At 45.3% G+C, this 19,221-nt stretch overlaps 1 protein-coding gene across 2 annotated transcripts in view; it reads right to left on the bottom strand.

The window, feature by feature from the left end:
* The window catches only part of COL4A1 (collagen type IV alpha 1 chain), a 389,221-nt gene that overhangs the window by 242,096 nt on the left and 127,904 nt on the right, over nucleotides 1–19,221 (bottom strand). For both annotated transcript variants that reach the window (XM_072992788.2, XM_072992838.2), the window contains exons 16-18: nucleotides 18,947–18,991; nucleotides 15,757–15,810; nucleotides 688–729 (exon numbers count right to left, since the gene is read on the bottom strand). In XM_072992788.2, the coding sequence (XP_072848889.1) occupies nucleotides 688–729; nucleotides 15,757–15,810; nucleotides 18,947–18,991 (141 nt within the window). The remainder of the gene's footprint in view (nucleotides 1–687; nucleotides 730–15,756; nucleotides 15,811–18,946; nucleotides 18,992–19,221) is intronic.

Below are 19,221 nucleotides of genomic sequence, written 5' to 3'. Positions count from 1 at the left end.
GATAATCGGTCAGCGAAACGCTTACCGATCATCGCAAAGCGATGTTTTACCATTTAAAACATTGTTATGCGATCGCAAAAACGATCAAAAAACTCAATCGCTATGCGGATTCGTCGTTAAACGAATCGCTTGTTATGCGGAGCACCACTGTATAGCAAGTTCTGTCGAATAACCGTTAAAAGTAAAATAAAGTAAATAAATAAACAAGACAAATGGTAGCTAGCTAGCTAAGTACTTAACAGTCGATAGCTCTGTTCTTCCTACGTCCGACAGGAACGGCGGAAAAAGAGGAACTGAAAGGAAGATGGAAGAGGCGGGGCTTATATACCCCATGGGGGGAGCTAACTGACTCTTTTTTCTTAAGCTCTAGAATCTTCCGGACGTTCCTGCGCAGGCGCAGGATAACCCAATTCACAGAGACCATTACGAAGAACCTAGCCTAGTTTAGTGACAGAGCAGACATGCTGCATGTAGAAGATTCCAGAATCAATCCTGGATACTCTTAAGTCAAGAAAATCAAGTAGCAGTTGATGTGAAAGGCTTTCATCTGAGATCTGAGAAAACTGCTGCCAGTCAGAGTAGATAATGCTGGACTATGAGGACAAATAGCCTGGTATGCTGTAGTTTTCTATGTTCTGTTCACTGCATTTATCATGCATTCCAGTGAAAATAAAACCTTTCACTTACTATTCCTGGAGGTCCTTGTAGACCTGGGGCACCTTTGTCTCCCTAAAAGAAAGAAGCAATTCACAATTTAATTTACTTGTATCACACATTAAACCATTTACATTTCAGATTTACTTATTTGCAATATTAAACATTGTAAATTAAGAGGTCCCCAAACTGCTCCAAACTGCAGTAAGAAATCAGTTCTCATTGGACAACAGCACATCTTGATTTGCTGACTTTGTAGCAGTTGAGGACAGGATGTTTTGGATATCGGTCATTCAGAAGTCAAAGGCAACTTGACAGCATATAACAACAACAATAAAATGCTGTAATATCTATAGATATTGAGCAATTTGCTATGTTCATCAAGGCTTCTAAATCACAGCTTCTAAACCACACTAAGACACTATACTGAGCTTCTGTATAGAACCATGGGTCTGGTAGTGATAGCTCAAATTCCTTTTGAAGAATTTGGAATAGTTTCTAAGAATTATTCTTTTAAAGTAATAGTGAAGAGTAGAGATGGGTATGAACCAAACCGGAAAAAACAATAAACCAGGCCACATTGTTTGGTTCATGACCCAGCTCAGGGATCCCGTTTTGTTGAAGCAAAATGAAATGGCAAAAGTTTTCCCCCTTGGCACTTTGTTTTGTTTGACAAAGGGGATGCTTGCCTGCATGCCCAATTCCCACTATCCCTGTTGCTTCCTTACCTGCTCCTGCCACTGCCATCAGCTCCAATATTACCTTCATTGCCACCCTCAGAGGCAGCAGGCCCAGTTTCCCTACCAGAGCTTGCTGTTCCCTCTGAGAAGGGCACATGTGAATATGCAGTGGGTCTGGTTTCTCTGCCAGGAGCCAACTGCTGCCTTTGTGCATGTACCTGCCTATCAGCTTGGCAGTGGGTGTATGCTGAGAGGCAGTGGCAGCGTCCTGTCAGGGCAACTGGGCCCGCTGCCTCCGAGGGTGGCGGCAGAGGTGGCAGCAGGAGCATGTAAAGAGGTGACGGAGGCAGTTTGAAGGAGGCAAGATCAGGTATCCCCTCCCCCAGCAAGAACTGGGAAAACAAACCATGAAGCAATTAATTTTTCTGATGATTTTTTGGTAGTCATGAACCACCGTTTTTCTGGTTTATGCCCAACTCTAGTGAAAAATGAGGGGAAACAGCAAGATATGGAGCCAAGCAGCTTTTAAATATAAATGTACAATTTACAAAGAAAGAAAATAAGGTTCTCTAATACATTTGAAAGGGCTTTTATGCTTCATATGTTACTTTCTGCAAGGCAAAGAAATATTTACAGTAATGCTGGCTCAACTCCTCTGTTTTCATGTCAGAATAAATAACAGAAAAGAATGATTCCATTACTTTCTTAAGATGTATATAGATGAGCTCACCTAGCACTACTTAAAATTGATTTTGGGAATATAATGTATTCTATAATCATATATTAATAGAATAATAAAATTATTTGTTAGAAATGAGTTATCTCCCCTTGAACAGAAATAACATCAGCCCAATGTTCAACAGTAGCCTGCTCCTCTAACTGAAACCACTCTTCCAGTTAAAAAGTTAGCAGCTAAATCTGGCAGGACCAACAGCAGCATTTGAGGAGGAACTCAGTTCCTTCTCCCTCCATGGTGCCCTGGAATGTCACTACCCTCAGATTTTAATCTGAGACAAAAAAGAGGTTACTTACCTGTAACCATCGTTCTTTTAGTGGTCCTCTGTGAATTCACACAAATGGGTCTTATCTGCATCTGCGCTGATGTTCTCTGAAGATTCTTGAGCTACAAGTAACGATTTCGTGGGTTGACCCCTCCTAGTGCACATGCTCCTCCCCCCCAAGATTCCCCTCAGTTTCTATTTTTTTTTGTCCGCCGGGCAGGAAAGTAAGTTAAAATAACCTGTGATGGACCGAGGGGAGGATGGGTGGGATGTGTGAATTCACAGAGGACCACTAGAAGAACTACAGTTAGCGGTAAGTAAACTAAGCAAGGTGGTTGAGAGGGTGGTGGCCGATCAGCTACAGGTGCACCTGGACGAAATGGATGTCCTGGATCCATTTCAGTCGGGCTTCAGGCCGCGCCATGGTACAGAAACGGCATTGGTCGCCCTGTGTGATGACCTATTGAGGGAGGCCAACAGGGGAAAAGTGTCCCCGTTGGTCCTCCTCGACATCTCAGCGGCCTTCGATACCATTGACCACGGTATCCTCCTGCGGAGGCTCTCCGAGTTGGGAATTGGGGGCCTCGCCCTGGCTTGGCTCCGTTCCTTCTTGGAGGACCGTCCCCAGAGAGTACAGCTTGGGGAGAGCGTTTCGGCCCCGTGGAGTCTCAATTGTGGGGTTCCACAGGGGTCGATCATCTCCCCAATGCTGTTTAACATCTATATGAGGCCGCTGGGAGGGGTCATCCGGGGGTGTGGAGTTCAGTGTCATCTGTACGCTGATGATAATCAGCTCTACATGTCCTTTCCACCTACCGCAGGAGATGCCGTCCTGTCCCTTCAGCGCTGCCTGGGGACCGTACTGCAATGGATGCAGGAGAACAGGCTGAGGCTGAACCCAGACAAGACGGAGGTACTAAGGGTGGGTGTCCCCACAGTGGGGGGTTTGGGAAACTCCCTCTCCTTCGGGGGGGGCGACCCTCCCAGGGATGGGATCCGCAGCTTGGGGATCCATCTGGACCCAGCGCTTACTATGGAAACCCAGGTAGCATCCGTAGTCCGAACCGCCTTCTACCATCTTAGGCGGATAGCCCAGCTGAGGCCCTATCTTGATGTTGGGGCCCTCACTACCTTGGTGCATGCGCTCGTAATCTCAAGATTAGACCACTGTAACGTGCTCTACATGGGGCTGCCTTTGAGGTTGCTGCGGAGACTTCAGGTGGTGCAGAATGCTGCGGCCAGACTCCTCAGTGGTGTGAAAAAATACCAACACATTTCACCCACTCTGGCCGCATTGCATTGGCTGCCCATCCGATTCCGCATCGACTTCAAAGTGCTGATACTTACATATAAAGCCCTAAACGGTTTAGGGCCTCGATACTTGGTGGAACGCCTACTTCCACCACGATCTACCCGTGTCACTCGCGCGAGCCAGGAGGTGAGGCTGAGGAGCCTAACGCCGACGGAGGCACGGAAAGAAAAGACAAGAAATCGGGCCTTCTCGGCGGTGGCTCCTCGCCTCTGTAATAACTTACCCCCTGATATTTGCGCGGCTCCCTCGCTGGGTATTTTAGAAAACCAACTAAAAACATTGATGTTTCGGCAGGCCTTCCCCTCAGCCAATCACTAATTTCCGATTTCCCCTCTCTTCCCTCTTCCTAGTGTTTCTCCCACCTTGTCTAAAAATTTCCCTTTTTTATATAGAATTGTTTTTAACTATATTGTTATATTTTGTTGTAAGCCGCCTAGAGTGGTCTTAATCGACTAGATAGGCGGGATATAAATAAAATAAATAAATAAATAAATAAATAAATAAATAAATAATTTTTCTTCTTTGTGGCCTCTGTGAATGCACACAAATGGGTGACTAGCAAGCTTCACTTTCTGGCAGGTGGGACATCACAGTAGAAAGGAAGCCAGCATTGCTCTGCCGAAACCAGCATTATTGCGTGCTCTCATGTCTAGCCAGTAGTGCTTAACAATGGTCGATGGTGTGGACCATTTGCAGCACGGCAGGTGTCAGGAATCTCCATTCCACGCTGAAAGGCAGTTAAGGTGGAGAGCACTCTAGTGGAGTGAGCTTTCAGGTGATCAGGTGGTGACTTGCCCGAGACCTGATAAGCTCAGAGCTGGAGCTGGAGTCCCAAAGGCAGTTCGTGTCGTTCTGCCTACTCCTGCGACGTTGCTGGAACCAGCTGTATTGGCTCTTGCCTTTCCATTGGACCATTTCAGCAACGTGGAGAGGGGGGAATCTGCTGCTTGGGTAACAGCCTATCCTTCATATTACTTTACCCAAGCTTCACGCTCTGGAGAGGACACTCCTCGATTCAGAGCATGTTACCATAGTCTCTCGAGACTGCAGGATGCCTATGGATAAGCCAGAGATATAGTCTGGAAAATCCATCTGGAGATAGACTGAGAGGAAGCTGGACCATGAAAACACACAAAGAGTCTATTAGTTGTTCTGAAACTCTTGGTTCTATCCAGATAAAATGCTAGTGAGCGCCTAACGTCGATACCGTGCAGCATGTGCTCAAGAGGAGATGATGATGATTTGAAGAATGATAGGTTGATTGATATGAAAATCTGACACAACCTCAGGTAAAAAAGAAACATCAAAGTATAAAGTCACTTTATCAGGGTGAAACTGAATGAAGGGTGGAGCAACTCAGAGTGCAGCAAGCTCACTGGCTCTCTTGGCAAATGTAATAGCCACAAGGAATGCTGTCTTGAGAGTAAGCAATTTCAATGTCGAAGACAACGTGGGCTCAAATGGTGGGCGCATCAGAACATTCAGGACTATTTGAAGAGACCACTGGGGAACAATCCGTTGGCCTGGCGGGCGGATGTTATTAAGTCCTTTGAAAAAAAATTTAACTGTAGGGTGTGAAAAAAGTCTTGCTGAGGAGGAATTGTCTGGTTAATGGGCAACGATGGTTGATATATAAACTCTTCAAGTGGAGATAGTCTGAATTCAAAAAGATCAATCAAAATTTTTATTTTTGTTTAGTACATTTATAATTTGTTTTATAATTTGGGGCTTTAGTCACTACACTGTATTTGGTTTATGTAATTTATTCTATGCATTTTTACTACATTGCTGCTGGTTTATGTATTTTTATTTTGTTGTTTAATTTGTCTATATTAAGTTAGTTACTGATTTAATTTCCTCTTTCCCTTTTTTCCTTCTTTTTCTCCCTTTCTTTCTCTTCCTCCATTCTCTTTGATATGGAGTGGAAGGCCTGCCCTCCCAGTGAGGGGCCGTTGAACATCTCTGTGATCATGGGTAGAGGGAGATATGGCGTTCACACAGTCCCTACTCGTGTTAGAAGAACGATGAACAGATGTTTGAAGGCTGTTCATTGTTCTGAGATTGTGACCAACCATCAGTATCGAGGAAGTCAGACCAGCCTACCCTCCACTCTAAAACTGGTGTTGTTGAACGCCAGGTCTGTGTCCAATAAGCTCCAGGTGATTTACGATCTTATCCTGGAGGAGGATGCAGACCTGGCATGCATAACCGAAACGTGGATTGGTGGGGAGGGGGGTCCCCCCGTCACTTGCCTGCCCACCCAGCTATGCTGTCCAGCATGAGGGTAGACGGGAGGGGCGGGGGCGGAGTAGCCATTATATATAAAAACACCCTGGAGCTTACTAGGCACTCCGCAGTGGTAAAACTGGGTCTGGAGGCTCTCCACGTGTCGACTGGGGCCAGGGATGGTATTGCGATTTTGCTAGGTTACCGCGCTCCCCGCAATCCAGCAATTTCCCTACCAGAGCTGGTGGACTTTGTCTCCGCGCCATTGTTGAGATCCCCGAAGCTACTGGTTTAGGGTGATTTCAATGTGCACGTGGGGGCAGAGACTTCCAGGCCAGCTCTTAAGTTCCTGGAAACCATGGCTTCCTTGAACATGTCCCAACATGTCAACGGCCCCACCCACGTGGGAGATCACATGCTAGACCTGTTTTTTTCCACCAACTGGAGTGAGTGTGGTCTGATGGTGACTGACCTTGAGTCAGTACCCTTGTCATGGTCAGATCACCACCTAAAAAAAATTTAACCTTGTAGTGGCTCTCCCCTCTCGCAGGGAGCAGAGACCTATTTCTATGGTCTGCCCTCGAAGTCTACTGGATCCTGTTGGATTCCAGGATGCCATGGCTGGTGCTCCTGTTGAGGCTCTGGTTGATGGCTGGTTCACTGCTGCCACTAGGACTGTAGACACGATCGCACCTAAACGCCCTCTCCAACGCAGAGCTCGGCCTGCACCCTGGTTCAACCAGGACCTGCGAGCGATGAAGCAGTTTAGGAGAAGGCTAGAGCGCAAGTGGAGGAAGGACCCGACAGATTACAACTGGATAGCTGTCAGGGTCGTGACTAACCTTTACCTGGCTAAGGTAAAGGCTGCTGCTCGTACATACTTCGCTAACTGGATGAGCGAAGCGTCTAACCAGCAGGCGGAGTTATTCCGTATAGTGTGCGATGTATCCGGAATTGGTCTGAGTGATGGGCCTCCCCCTAGTTTTTCACTGGACCAATTTACAGCATTTTAAAAATCTAAAGTGGAGGCCATCCACCGGGAGCTCTCTCCTTTTTTGAATACATTGAGTCGAGCAGAGATGTCCAGCGCTCCATCTTGCCTGGTGATCGTTGATCTCTTTCAGCCCATGAAGCTGGAGACTGTGGACAAAGCGATTGATCGTTGTCGTGCCACCACCTCCTCCCTTGACCCTTGCCTGGCCTGGTTGATCAAAGCAAGCCAGGCCTACAACAACAGAACGGGCCACAGCAATAATTAATAGGTCTTTAGGCCCATAAGAAAGAAACCTAGTTTGGTGGTGGATGAAATTGGCAATTATAGGCCCGTCGCCAATGTTTCTTTCATCAGCAAAGTGATTGAGAGGGTGGTGGCGGACCAGCTTCAGGCCCTTTTGGATGAAACAGACGCCCTGGATCTGTTTCAGACAGGCTTCAGGCTGTGCCATGGTACAGAAACGGCATTGGTCGCCCTGTATGATGATCTATTGAGGGAGGCCGACAGGAGTAAAATATCTCTGTTGGTCCTCCTCGACATCTCAGCGGCCTTTGATACCGTCGACCACGGTATCCTCCTGGGGAGGCTCTCTGAGTTGGGAATTGGTGGCCTGGCACTTGCCTGGTTCCATTCCTTCTTGGAGGACCGTCCCCAGAGAGTGCAGCTTGGGGAGAGTATCGGTCCCGTGGAGTCTCAATTGCGGGGTTCCACAAGGGTCGATTATCTCTCCAATGCTATTTAATATCTATATGAGGCCACTGGGTGGGATCATCAGGGGGTGTGGGGCATTGTGTCATCAGTATGCTGATGACACCAAGCTCTACATCTCCTTTTCACCGACCACAGGTGATGCCGTTCTGTCCCTTCAGCGCTGCCTGGGGACTGTACTGCAATGGATGCAGGAAAATGGGCTGAGGCTGAACCTGGACAAGATGGAGGTGCTGAGGGTGGGTCCTCCTACCATTGGCAGTTTGGGTGACTTTCGTTTGGGGGGGTGACCCTTGCTGCAAAGAGTGGGGTCCGCAGCTTGGGGATCCATCTGGACCCAGCGCTCACCATGGAGACTCAGGTGGCGTCAGTGGTCCGCACCGTCTTTTTCCATCTGTGGTGGATAGCCTGGCTGCAGCCCTACCTCGATGTGGGGGCGCTCACCACCTTGGTACATGCCCTTGTAATCTCGAGATTAGACCACTGTAATGCACTGCCTTTGAAGCTGACGCGGAAACTCCAGGTGGTGCAGAACGCGGCGGCCAGACTCCTGAGTGGAGCGAGAAAACACCATCATATCTCTCCTATTCTGGCCGCACTGCATTGGCTGCCCATTCGGTTCCGCATTGACTTCAAAGTCTTGATGCTTACGTACAAGGCCCTAAACGGTTTAATGCCTCGATATTTGCCGGAATGCCTACTCCCACCAAGTTCTACCCGTGTGAGCCAGGAGGTGAGGCTGAGGAGCTTGACGCCGAAGGAGGCCCGGAAGGAAAAGACAAGAAACCAGGACTTTTCAGCGGTGGCTCCTCGCCTCTGGAACAACCTCCCTCCAGAGATTCACACAGCCCCCTCGCTGGGTATTTTTAAAAACCAACTAAAAACCTGGATGTTCAGGCAGGCCTTCCCCTCCAGTTAATATCTGTCTCTTATTTATTTATATATATATATATATATATATATATATATATATATATATATATATATATATATATATATATATATATATATATATATATATATATATATATATATATATATATATATCCTGCCTATCTGGTCAATAGACCACTCTTGTAGTCTATCTTTCATTTTTTTCCTTCCCCCTTTTTTCCCCATCTTGAAGTTTTATATATTTACTGCAATAATTCCTTTGTTGTTGTTGTTGTTGTTGTTGTTGTTGTTGTTGTTGTTGTTGTTGTTGTTGTTGTTGTTGTTGTCGTCGTTGTTGTCGTTGTTGTTGTTGTTCTTGTTGTTTTATCATAGTACTATGAATCTGTAAGCCGCCTAGAGTGGTCACAACGGCCAGATAGGCGGAATACAAATAGAATAAATAAATAAAACAAATAAATAAAAGGTAAGTAACACTTTTAAAGCAACAGGTATTGCATTTAAGTCGTTTGCTTCCGCATATTTAATGAAAGATTTTCACTTGTTGATGGTTGAGCTGATGGTTTTCGAGCTCGATCTAGAATGGCCATTACCACAGGAGTATTCTCCACACCATCAGATTCAGGGATGTCAGGTCCAGATGGTATACCATCCCCTTGTTTAGCATCAATAGGTCTGGAACCAGAGGGAGTCGGAACATATCTGTCAACAAGGACCTCAGGTGGGTAAACCATGGCTGTCTCGGCCACCATGGGGCTATGAAGATCCCATTCAATCTGGACTGTCAAAGCCGGATATCACTCATTGAATGAACAGGTAGAGGAATTCCCAGGACCAGTTTATCATGTATATATCCCCGATGGAGCTGTTGTCCGCTCCAGCTCAAAAGTAGATCGAGCATTTGCCGTTGAGTCTCGCAAAAATGTCAATCGTTGGTGTTCCCAAACAATGGCAAAGTAGTTGAACGGTGTCATTGAAAGACCATTCGTGCATCCTTGATGACAAGTAGCTGAGATGATCTGCCAGATAGTTGTCTTCCGTCGAAATGTGTGCCACTATAGGGAAAATGTGGTGTTGATAGCACCTTTCCCATAGATCTACTGCCAGGTATAAGAGGGACAAAGAGTGGGTACCTCCATTTGTTGACATAGTAGAGTGTGGTTGTGTTGTCCGTTGCCAGTTGTACGACCTGATCTCTGATGACAGGGAGGAAATCATGGAAGGCTCTGGTGATCGCTAATAATTCAGGTGATTTATATGTAGTAACTTTTCTTGTTTTGTCCACAGTTCGTGTATGTTGTACTGTAGACAGTGGGCTCCCCATCCCAAGGGGCCGGCGTCAGTGGTGACCTGCACCCTTGGTTGAAGTGGAATGAAGGATCTTCCGACCATGAGGTTCGGCAGTGACGTCCACCAGGTGAGTTGATCGGATAACTCTTGTGTTACAATTAGTTTCATAGATGAGGGGTCTGTCATTGGATTGAACAGGGACAGGAACCATGACTGAAGAGCCCCCATCTTTAGCCTTGCATGGTGTTGAGCTTGGTGGACTGACACAAATGCTCGAGGTTGGAAATGCTGAACCACATTTTTAAAATTTGGTGGAATGAAGGCACTGGCTTGAGGGGAGTTGAGTTGCGCTCCTATGAAAGTGACTAATTGTTTTGGTTCTAGGTGAAACTTGTAATTGATTTTGAGCCCTAGACTTTGAGGCGTGTTAAGCATAATGTTTGTTGTTCTTATGGCATCGTGGTATGATGTCGCAACTACCAACCAGTCATCGATGTTTATTCCCTTGAGATGTAGGTGGGCTGCAATCGGTGCCATTCATTTTGTAAAAGTCCTTGGGCTGTAGATAGTCCAAATGATAGGGAGCAGAATTGGTACACAGCATTGTTGAAATGAAATATGAGATACATTTGATGATTGGCATGTACTGAGATATGAAAATATGCATCCTGTAAATTGATTATGATGAACCAGTCTCCTTTTGAAAATAAAGGTATACTAGTTTCAAGTGTCAGCATTCTAAATTGTTGAGGTCGAATAAAAGTATTAAAGTATCTCAAATCAAGGATAGGACGAAGTCCTCCGTTCTTTTCAGGAATGGTAAAATATTTTGAGAAAAACCCATTGTGCCAGTCCAATGGTGGTACTCTAAGAACAGCCTGCTTTTGCAGGAGAGTAGAGATTTCACTCTGAAGGGTGGAAGAATATGGTGTATAACTGATAAGACACAAAGGTGGTAAGGTGTCAAATTCAATTAAATAACCATATTGAACAATTAAAAGAGCCCATTTGTCATTTGTAATATTTTGCCAATATCGCAAAAATGGTGTCAACCTTGATTGATAATTGTTCCTGAAAGGAACAGGTGGGATAAAGGGTTTAGTTGATTCATTGTTATTGCTTACGCTTTCCTTGGTTTTTCCGAAAATGCCGACGTTGTCTTGACTGGCCCTGGGGACAAAAGGAGGGCAGCAGTGGTTGTGAAGCCAGAAAGGGTCTGCCAGCTCGCTGTGATTGATGTTGCTTATACGGATGGAATCACTGGTACTGATACTGTTGGTAAGGTTGAAGATAAAATTGGGTGTATTTGCGAAGGCTTTCACAGCCGGGATCTAATGATTGTTGTGGGTTTTTCGGGCTCTTTGGCTGTGTTCTGAAGGTTGTTCTTCCTAACGTTTCACCAGTCTCTGTGGCTGGCATCTTCAGAGGACAGGAGTAGCACTCTGTGCTCTATTACAGTTTGTTTGGGAGTTGAGTATTTATAGCTGTGGGACCAGCTTTTGTCTTATTCAGGATATGGGTGATTATGGTGATCAGTGTGTTTTTGTTGTGGGTGTATTGTTGTGATCAGGAGGAGAGATTATCTGTCACTGTGATTGATGGGTGTCATTAGCTGGTCTTTTGTGCGCAGTGATCACCGGTCCTTGTGGCTGGGTAGAGTTCATTGACCTTCTGCAGGCTGTATTTTCTGATACTGGAAGCCAAGCTTTGTTGAGTTTTAAATTTCCTTCTTTTTTGTTGAAGCTCTGCTGGTGTTTGTAGATTTCAATGGCTTCCCTGTGCAGTCTAACGTAATGATTGCTGGTGTTGTCCAGTATTTCTGTATTTTGAAATACAGTGGTGCCCCGCATGATAATCCGTTCCATTGAAATTGGTGTCTTGTGAAAACATCGTTTTGTGAAAACTGTTTCTCCACTGTAATACATTGAAACCCGTTTAATGCGTTCCAATGGGGAAAAATCGTCATTTTGCAAAGATCGCTCATAGGGAAGCCATTTCGCAAAGCACCGATCAGCTGTTAAAATTGCTCTCCTGCGAAGCATTGGTCCCGAAAACACCCATTTTGTAAGCGCAGAGAGAGCTGTCAAAATCATTGTCTTGTGAGAAACAGTTTGCAAAGCATGGACCGAAACATCGTCCAGCGAAATTCCCCCATAGGAAACATCATTTTGCAGATCGCTATAGTGATTGCAAAATCTCATCGTCATGAGGATCCATCGTTTTGTGAGGTCATCAACTAGCGGGGCACCATTGTAGAATTTCATGTCCAGCTTGCTTTAGCGCATGTCCAGCTACTGCCAATTTTTCTGGTTGATTTAGTCTGCAATGTATCTCATGTTCTTTGATTCTGATGTGGATGCTTCGTTTTGTGGTTCCAATAAATATCTGGCCACAACTGTAAGATATCCAGTATACTCCTGAAGTGGCGAGGGGGACCCTTTTGTCCTTTGCTGACCATAACATTTGTTATATCTTTGTGGTGGGCTTGAATATTATTTGTAGGTTGTATTTTTTCAGAAGTTTTCCCATGCGGTCCGTGACCCCTTTGATGTTGACAGAAATACTTTGTGGGTAGCTGTTTTTCTTCTTCCGTTTGGTTTTGTTTTCTTGGTTTGATGACTTGTGATTTCATCTTGGAGTAGCCATTTGCTACGGTTAGCAAAGGACGGATGCCTGCCAGGGGTGAGCGGCTGGGGGCGAGGGGCCAAGTGTCTGGTCAACTCAAGCCTCCTGGCGCTGGGTGACCACTGCCTCCAATTGGCTTCCCGGCTGCCATCGGAGACCTCCTGGGGGTCCCCCACCACCGCGATTGGCGCCTTCAGGCTTTCCCGGGGGGGTGTTAGACTGGGCCTATCGGGGAAAGCCCTCAGGAGGGCTTCACCCGGTAGGCCCAGTCTACCCCCTGGGAAAGCCTGGTAGACCGGGCCTAACTGGTACGACCTCCTGTGCCTACCTCCTGGCGGTCCGATCGCGGCGGTGGAAAAGGGTGGGACATTTAAAATTGCTCCCCCGCTGCTGCTATCGGATCCCCAGGAGGTCTCTGATGGCAGCGGGGAAGCCCTAGGAGCTTCCCTGCTGCCATTGGAGACCTCCTGGGGGTCCCTTTCCTAACAGTTGGGGCGAAAGAGCAGCCTCTTCACCACCAACGGTTTGAATGGAACAAAAAAAGGTAGAGGAAATTTGAATCCCCCCCTTTTCCCCTGCCTTTTTTTGTTGGTAGGTCGAGGCTCCGTTCGCAAGTCGAAGTAGATTTTTGTGAACGGAGTCATTCATAAGTCGAATTGTTTGCAGTTAGGGACATTTGTAAGTCGAGGTCTCACTGTACACAACTCCCTCCACAGTAAACAAACTGCACCAGAGCACAGAGTGCTACTCCTGTCCTCTGAAGATGCTGGTCACAGAGACTAGCGAAACATTAGGAAGAACAACCTTCAGAACACGGCCAAAGAGCCCAAAAACCTCACAACAATCATAAAATGGAGTGTTTCTGCATTGTAGTCATTGAAATCCCAAGGTTTGTTGGTTGGAATACAACCTCGCAGTCTTGCGTATCTTGTGGATGTTTTCCATGGTTTCATCAGTCTTATGGTTAAAGAGTCTGGTCCTGTCAAAGGGAAGGTCCTCTATTCTTGCCCTTGTGTTGTCTGACAACCCCGAAGATTTGAGCCAGGCATGGCGTTGAATGGAGATGGAGGATACGAGAGTCTTGGAAGCTGCCTCGGCAGCATGCCTAGCTGCAATCCCCTGTTGCTTTGCCAGAGTGATTGCCTCAGTGTGAGCATTAATCAAAAGTTTTTATTGACTCTGGTGCTGACTTGAGAATAGGGAATACCTTGTTCCAGAGGTGACACTGGTATGCCCCCATGGCTGCCTGGTAGGTGATGTTCTGTAGTAAGAAAGACTATAATGAGTAAATTCTCCTTCCCAAAGTATCTATTTTCCTCCCCTCCTTTTTAGTTGGTGTTGCAGTCGATTTATTATATCCACGAGACTGGCTAAATTCAACGGTACTTGAATTTGGTAGAAGGTGCTTAGATAAAAACTCAGTGTCACTGTGGATCTTGTAGAGGTTGTTGGCGCACCTGGGAATTTGCATGGTAGACGGCAGTTTTTCCCAAGCCTCCTTAATAAGTTTTAGCATGGACTTAATAAAGTTGAGACTCAAAGGCGGAGATGTCATCAAACACTGGATCAGCCTCTGGGGATGGAGGCTCCTTGGTGTTAAGTTGCAATGCCTTAGCCATTCTGGACACCAACTGAGCATGTGAAGAGTAATCCCCTGAAGGAGAGAAAAAATGATTGTCTATTGTATCGGTAGGAGGAGTAGGGAAATCTGGAGATGACTGTGATGAAGAGTCAGATTAAATGTCCTCTGAAGACAAAAATGCAGAAGTTGAAATATAACTGGTATCAGGAAACTGGAGATGTATGGAGGGTGGATGATGTTGAGTTGAAGAATGGTTAGGTTGAGGCTCCTGGGGATCTGCAGTTTCTGTAAAAATAGGTGCAGTTTGGGGTGACTGCAATCTTGAAGAATGACCCTGTTTCTTGGATTTATCTGCCACTTTCGATTGTGCTTTAGCTGGTGTAGCGGTGGAGGCAGTCGATGCAGATTTTCGGGATTGATGTTGACCCTTTGTAGAGGTTGATTGAGTCGGTTCTTGGAGAGACGGGGATGTATATCTAACCCGCTTTTGTTGTATAAAATGACATCATTTATATTGAGATTGCCACATGTATGTATCAAAGAACTGGTATGGGATCATAGGAAAGGGAAAGTATTCACCATATGATGTGGTAGGTTGTGGTGAAATGTGCATCCTCTTTTCCTGACATTTCTTGGGAGATTGAGGAGGGGAATCAGAGTCAGATACTGGACTGTCAAATGCCTGCCCTGATGCAGGGTTGGGATGAGCCAAGGCCGGGCTGGACAGAAGCTCAGTCACAGAATGGCTGACAGTCAGGGACAGGCTCGGTGTCAGAGGAGGAGCGGAAAGTGTTAATGGCTGTGCCTCGTCTCCTGGATGACTCCTCCAGTATTGGGGAAGGTAAAGTCGCTTGAGAGGACTCAATACAAGGAGGCTTGCCTTTTTTGTCCTTTTATTGTTTGATTTGTCCTTTCTTTTGGGAAGATTTAGCAGCGGAGCATGATTTTTGTCTAGCCGCTGATTTAGTCTTATTGCCAGTCTCCTTGGATGGCAAATTCGGAGTTGCCGGTTCGGGGGCTGGCTGACTTGAGGTATGCCGCTCGACCGGAGTGCTTGGAGATCTTATTACCTCCTTTGTTAGTGTAGGAGGGTTCATGGCTGCTTGTCAAAGGTAAGATCTTAGCATTTGTAATCTTTGCTTCAACGCTGGCTTCGTTAGCCCTTTACAGGCAGAACATGAGTGGATAGGATGTTTCTCACCCAGACAAAAAAGGCACCTTTCATGGCCGTCTGAGAGTAGGATTTTATTAGCAGAGTTAATGCAGCGTTTAAAAGGGTCTGGAGAGGCTATAAAGAGTGGAAAAACTCAGTAAGAACGGACGGTTGAACAATTGGGGGGGGGGGGGGGTGGAAGGCCAAAAAGATGGAAAGGCAGAAACGGAATAAACTGACAGGGGGAATGTTGACTGTTTGATTGAAAAGTAGAAAGGATTGAATTATGAGGTAATCGAAAGAGGAAATATCTAATAATCTGTCTGAAGTGTCAATTGAAATTTCTCAATCTTCCAAAGATCTGAGGAGCTCGACGAAAAAAAGGAACTGAGGGGAATCTTGGGTGGGAGGAGCATGTGCCCACTAAATTATTACTTTTAGCTCCAGAATCTTCCGAGAACATCAGCGCAGGCGCAGACAAGGCCCATTTGTGTGCATTCACAGAGGCCACAAAGAAGAACTAAGCCTTCTCTGAGATAATCTTCATAAACCGATGAGTCTTAAATGTAGAAGTAAAATTCTAATCAAGCTTTCCTGGAATTTCTTAATTAAAGGTACATTTTCAAATATGTCTACTTACCTTTGGGCCAGTCGGACCAGGAAGTCCTGGAAATCCTGGTGGGCCTGTTTCTCCCTACATTTACCAAAGGGAAAAAAGTAGACTGTACATAAATGACAAAAGTAGACTGTAAATGACAAAAGTAGAATGTAAATAAGAATCGCCTACCAAAACAAAATAAGGTTAAAGAACTGTGGAAAGATATTTTTGCCCTAATGATGTTGTTTTTTAGTCACTGTATTCTGCATATAAATTAAATAAGCAAGGAGACAATATACAGCCTTGTTGTACTCCTTTCCCAATTTTGAACCAATCAGTTGTTCCATATCCAGTTCTAACTGTTGCTTCCTGTCCCACACATAGATTTCTCAGGTGACAGATAAGGTGGACCCCATGGACCAGAGCATGCCAGGCCCTCCCGTCTTCAACTGCCACCTGGAGTTGGGTCAAATTCATGTTGGTCGCTTCGATGACACTGTCCAACCATCTCATCCTCAGTTGTCCCCTTCTCCTCCTGCCTTCACACATTCCTAACATCAGCGTCTTTTCCAGGGAGCCTTCTCTTCTCAAGAGATGGCCAAAGTATTGGAGCCTCAGCTTCAGGATCTGTTCTTCCAGTGAGCACTCAGGCTTATTTTCCTTTAGAATTGATAGGTTTGTTCTCCTTGCAGTCCAGGGGACTCTCAAGAGCCTCCTCCAGCACCACAATTCAAAGGCATCAATTCTTTGGTGGTCAGCTTTCTTTATGGTCCAAACTCTCACTTCCGTACATCACTACAGGAAAAAACATAGCTTTGACTATTTGGACTTTTGTTGGCAAGCTGATGTCTCTGCTTTTTAAGATGTTCTCGAGGTTTCTCACTGCTTTCCTCCCAAGAAGCAGGTGTCTTTTAATTTTGAGGCTGCTGTCACCATCTGCAGTGATTATGGAGCCCAAGAAAGTAAAATCTGCCACTACCTCCATATCTTCCCCTTCTATTTGCCAGGAAGTGATGGGACCAATAGCCATGATCTTGATGTTGAGCTTCAGACCATTTTTTTGCACTGTCCTCTTTCACCCTCATTACAAGGTTCCTTAATTCCTCCTCACTTTCTGCCATCAGAGTGGTATCATCTGCATATCGGAGGTTGTTGATATTTCTTCTTGCAATCTTAATTCCGGCTTGGGATTCCTCCAGTCCGGCCTTTCGCATGATGTATTCTGCATATAAGTTAAATAACAGGAGGACAATATACAGCCTTGTCATACTCCTTTCCCAATTTTGAACCAATCAGTTGTTCCATATCTGTTGCTTCCTGTCCCATGTATAGGTTTCTCAGGAGACAGATAAGGTAGTCAGCCACTCCATTTCTTTAAGGACTTGCCATAGTTTGCTGTGCTCCACACAGTCAAAGGCTTTTGCATAGTCAATAAAGCAGAAGTAGATGTTTTTCTGGAACTCTCTGGCTTTCTCCATAATCCAGCACATGTTAGCAATTTGGTCTCTAGTTCCTCTGCCCCTTCGAAATACAGCTTGTATGTCTGGGAGTTCTTGGTCCACATACTGCTTGAAGCCTATCTTGTAGGATTTTGAGCATAACCTTGCTAGCATGTGAAATGAGTGAAATTGTACAGTAGCTGGAGCATTCTTTGTCACTGCTCTTCTTTGGGATTGGGATGTAGACTGATCTTTTCCAGTCCTCTGGCCACTGCTGAGGTTTCCAAACTTGCTGGCATATTGAATGTAGAACCTTAACAATATCATCCTTTAAGATTTTAAATAGTTCAACTGGAATGCCATCACCTCCACTGGCCTTGTTGTTAGCCAGGCTTTCTAAGGCCCACTTGACCTCACTCTCCAGGATGTCTGGCTCTAGGTCAGCAACCACACTATCTAGGTTGTCTGGGATATCCAAATCTTTCTGGTATAATTCCTCTGTGTATTGTTCCCACCTCTTCTTGATATCTTCTGCTTCTGTGAGGCCTCTCCTATTTTTGTCCTTTATCATGTTCATCTTTGCACAAAATGTTCCTTTAATATCTCCTATTTTCTTGAACCCCCCTTCATGGATTGCTGCCTTGTCGTGGCGAGGGGGCTTGAGTAACTCAGAGAAGCTATGGGCTATGCCGTGCAGGGCCACCCAACACGGACAGGTCATAGTGGAGAGTTCTGACTAAACGCAATCCACCTGGGGTAGGAACCGGCAATTCCACTCCAGTATCTTTGCCAAGAATGCCCCCTGATCAGAAACAAAAGGCTAAAAGATATGACGCTGGAAGATGGGACTCTCAGGTCAAAAGGCGTCCAACATGCTACTGAGGAAGAGCGGAGGACAAGTACAAGTAGCTCCAGAGCTGATGAAGTGGATGGGCCAAAGCCAAAAGGACGCTCAGCTGTGGACGTGCCTGGAAGTGAAAGGAAAGTCCGATGCTGAAAAGAAAAATACTGCATAGGAACCTGGAATGTAAGATCTATGAACCTTGGGAAGCTGGAGGTGGTCAAACAGGAGATAGCAAGAATAAACATTCTGGGCGTCAGTGAACTAAAACATAGCCCATAGCTTCTCTGAATTACTCAAGCCCCTTCGCCAAGACAAGGCTGCAATCTGCGAAGGGGCTGTTTCTGGTTACGTCCCTACCCTTTTTGTCCTTTATCATAGCCCTAATGATACAGAGATTGAAAGCTAATAAACTTTTTTTTCATTCTCTATATGCCCTAATAATATAGACAATGGGGAAAAAGTTTATTAGTTTGTCCATTGCTGTAAAAAAATTAGCAGCAAGAGAACTTTTAGAATACTTGTTTTGAGACTAACCAGCATCATGCCAATTCTCTTTTCATCATTCAACAGAAAACTTCAAAGTTCAAAAAAAATGTTTGGTAAAAATAATTACAAATTAAAATTAAGCACAGAGGTATGCATATTTGAATTTCTGGACTACAGTTCCCATAATTCCCTAGGGAGCATGGGCAGTGGTAGAGGCCTGGCTGAGTTTTGCCGGCCATGCTGCTTGGAGAATTTTGGGTGCTGCAATTGAAAAACACACATATGCATACCTCTAGAATCTATCTTAAGAAAAACACAACAAAACAAACACATAATGTGAAGGACCTCTTACACTCTTGAACCCATTGTACATTTTTGTTTTCATACCCTTCCAGGTTTGGTAACCAATATTTTAGAAGTTCGTAAAGCCAATAAAATAATTAAGAGAAAATGAAATACATACTGCTCTTCCCTTCTCACCATCTTCTCCATCCTTCCCGGGTTGTCCCTGTAACCGGAAAAGTTTCATTTAATTTAGTCAACACATACATTTCTATCTCTATTGCTGGAAATACTAGTGATACGTGAGTATTCAGTTCTCCCTAGCTTTCTCAATCATGAAGAAAACTGAGGCAAACCTTCATCTCTCGCTGACTGATTTTTGAGTCTTGAGCTGAATCTACTGATGAAATTCTGAAGACTATTATTACAGAGGAGTTTAGCCATGCTTTTGCCCAT

The sequence above is a fragment of the Pogona vitticeps genome, chromosome 1 (assembly GCF_051106095.1).
Source record: "Pogona vitticeps strain Pit_001003342236 chromosome 1, PviZW2.1, whole genome shotgun sequence".
NCBI lineage: Eukaryota > Metazoa > Chordata > Lepidosauria > Squamata > Agamidae > Pogona > Pogona vitticeps.
The sequence above is the reverse complement of the archived record's forward strand: the minus strand, read 5'-3'. Positions and strand labels throughout refer to the sequence as shown.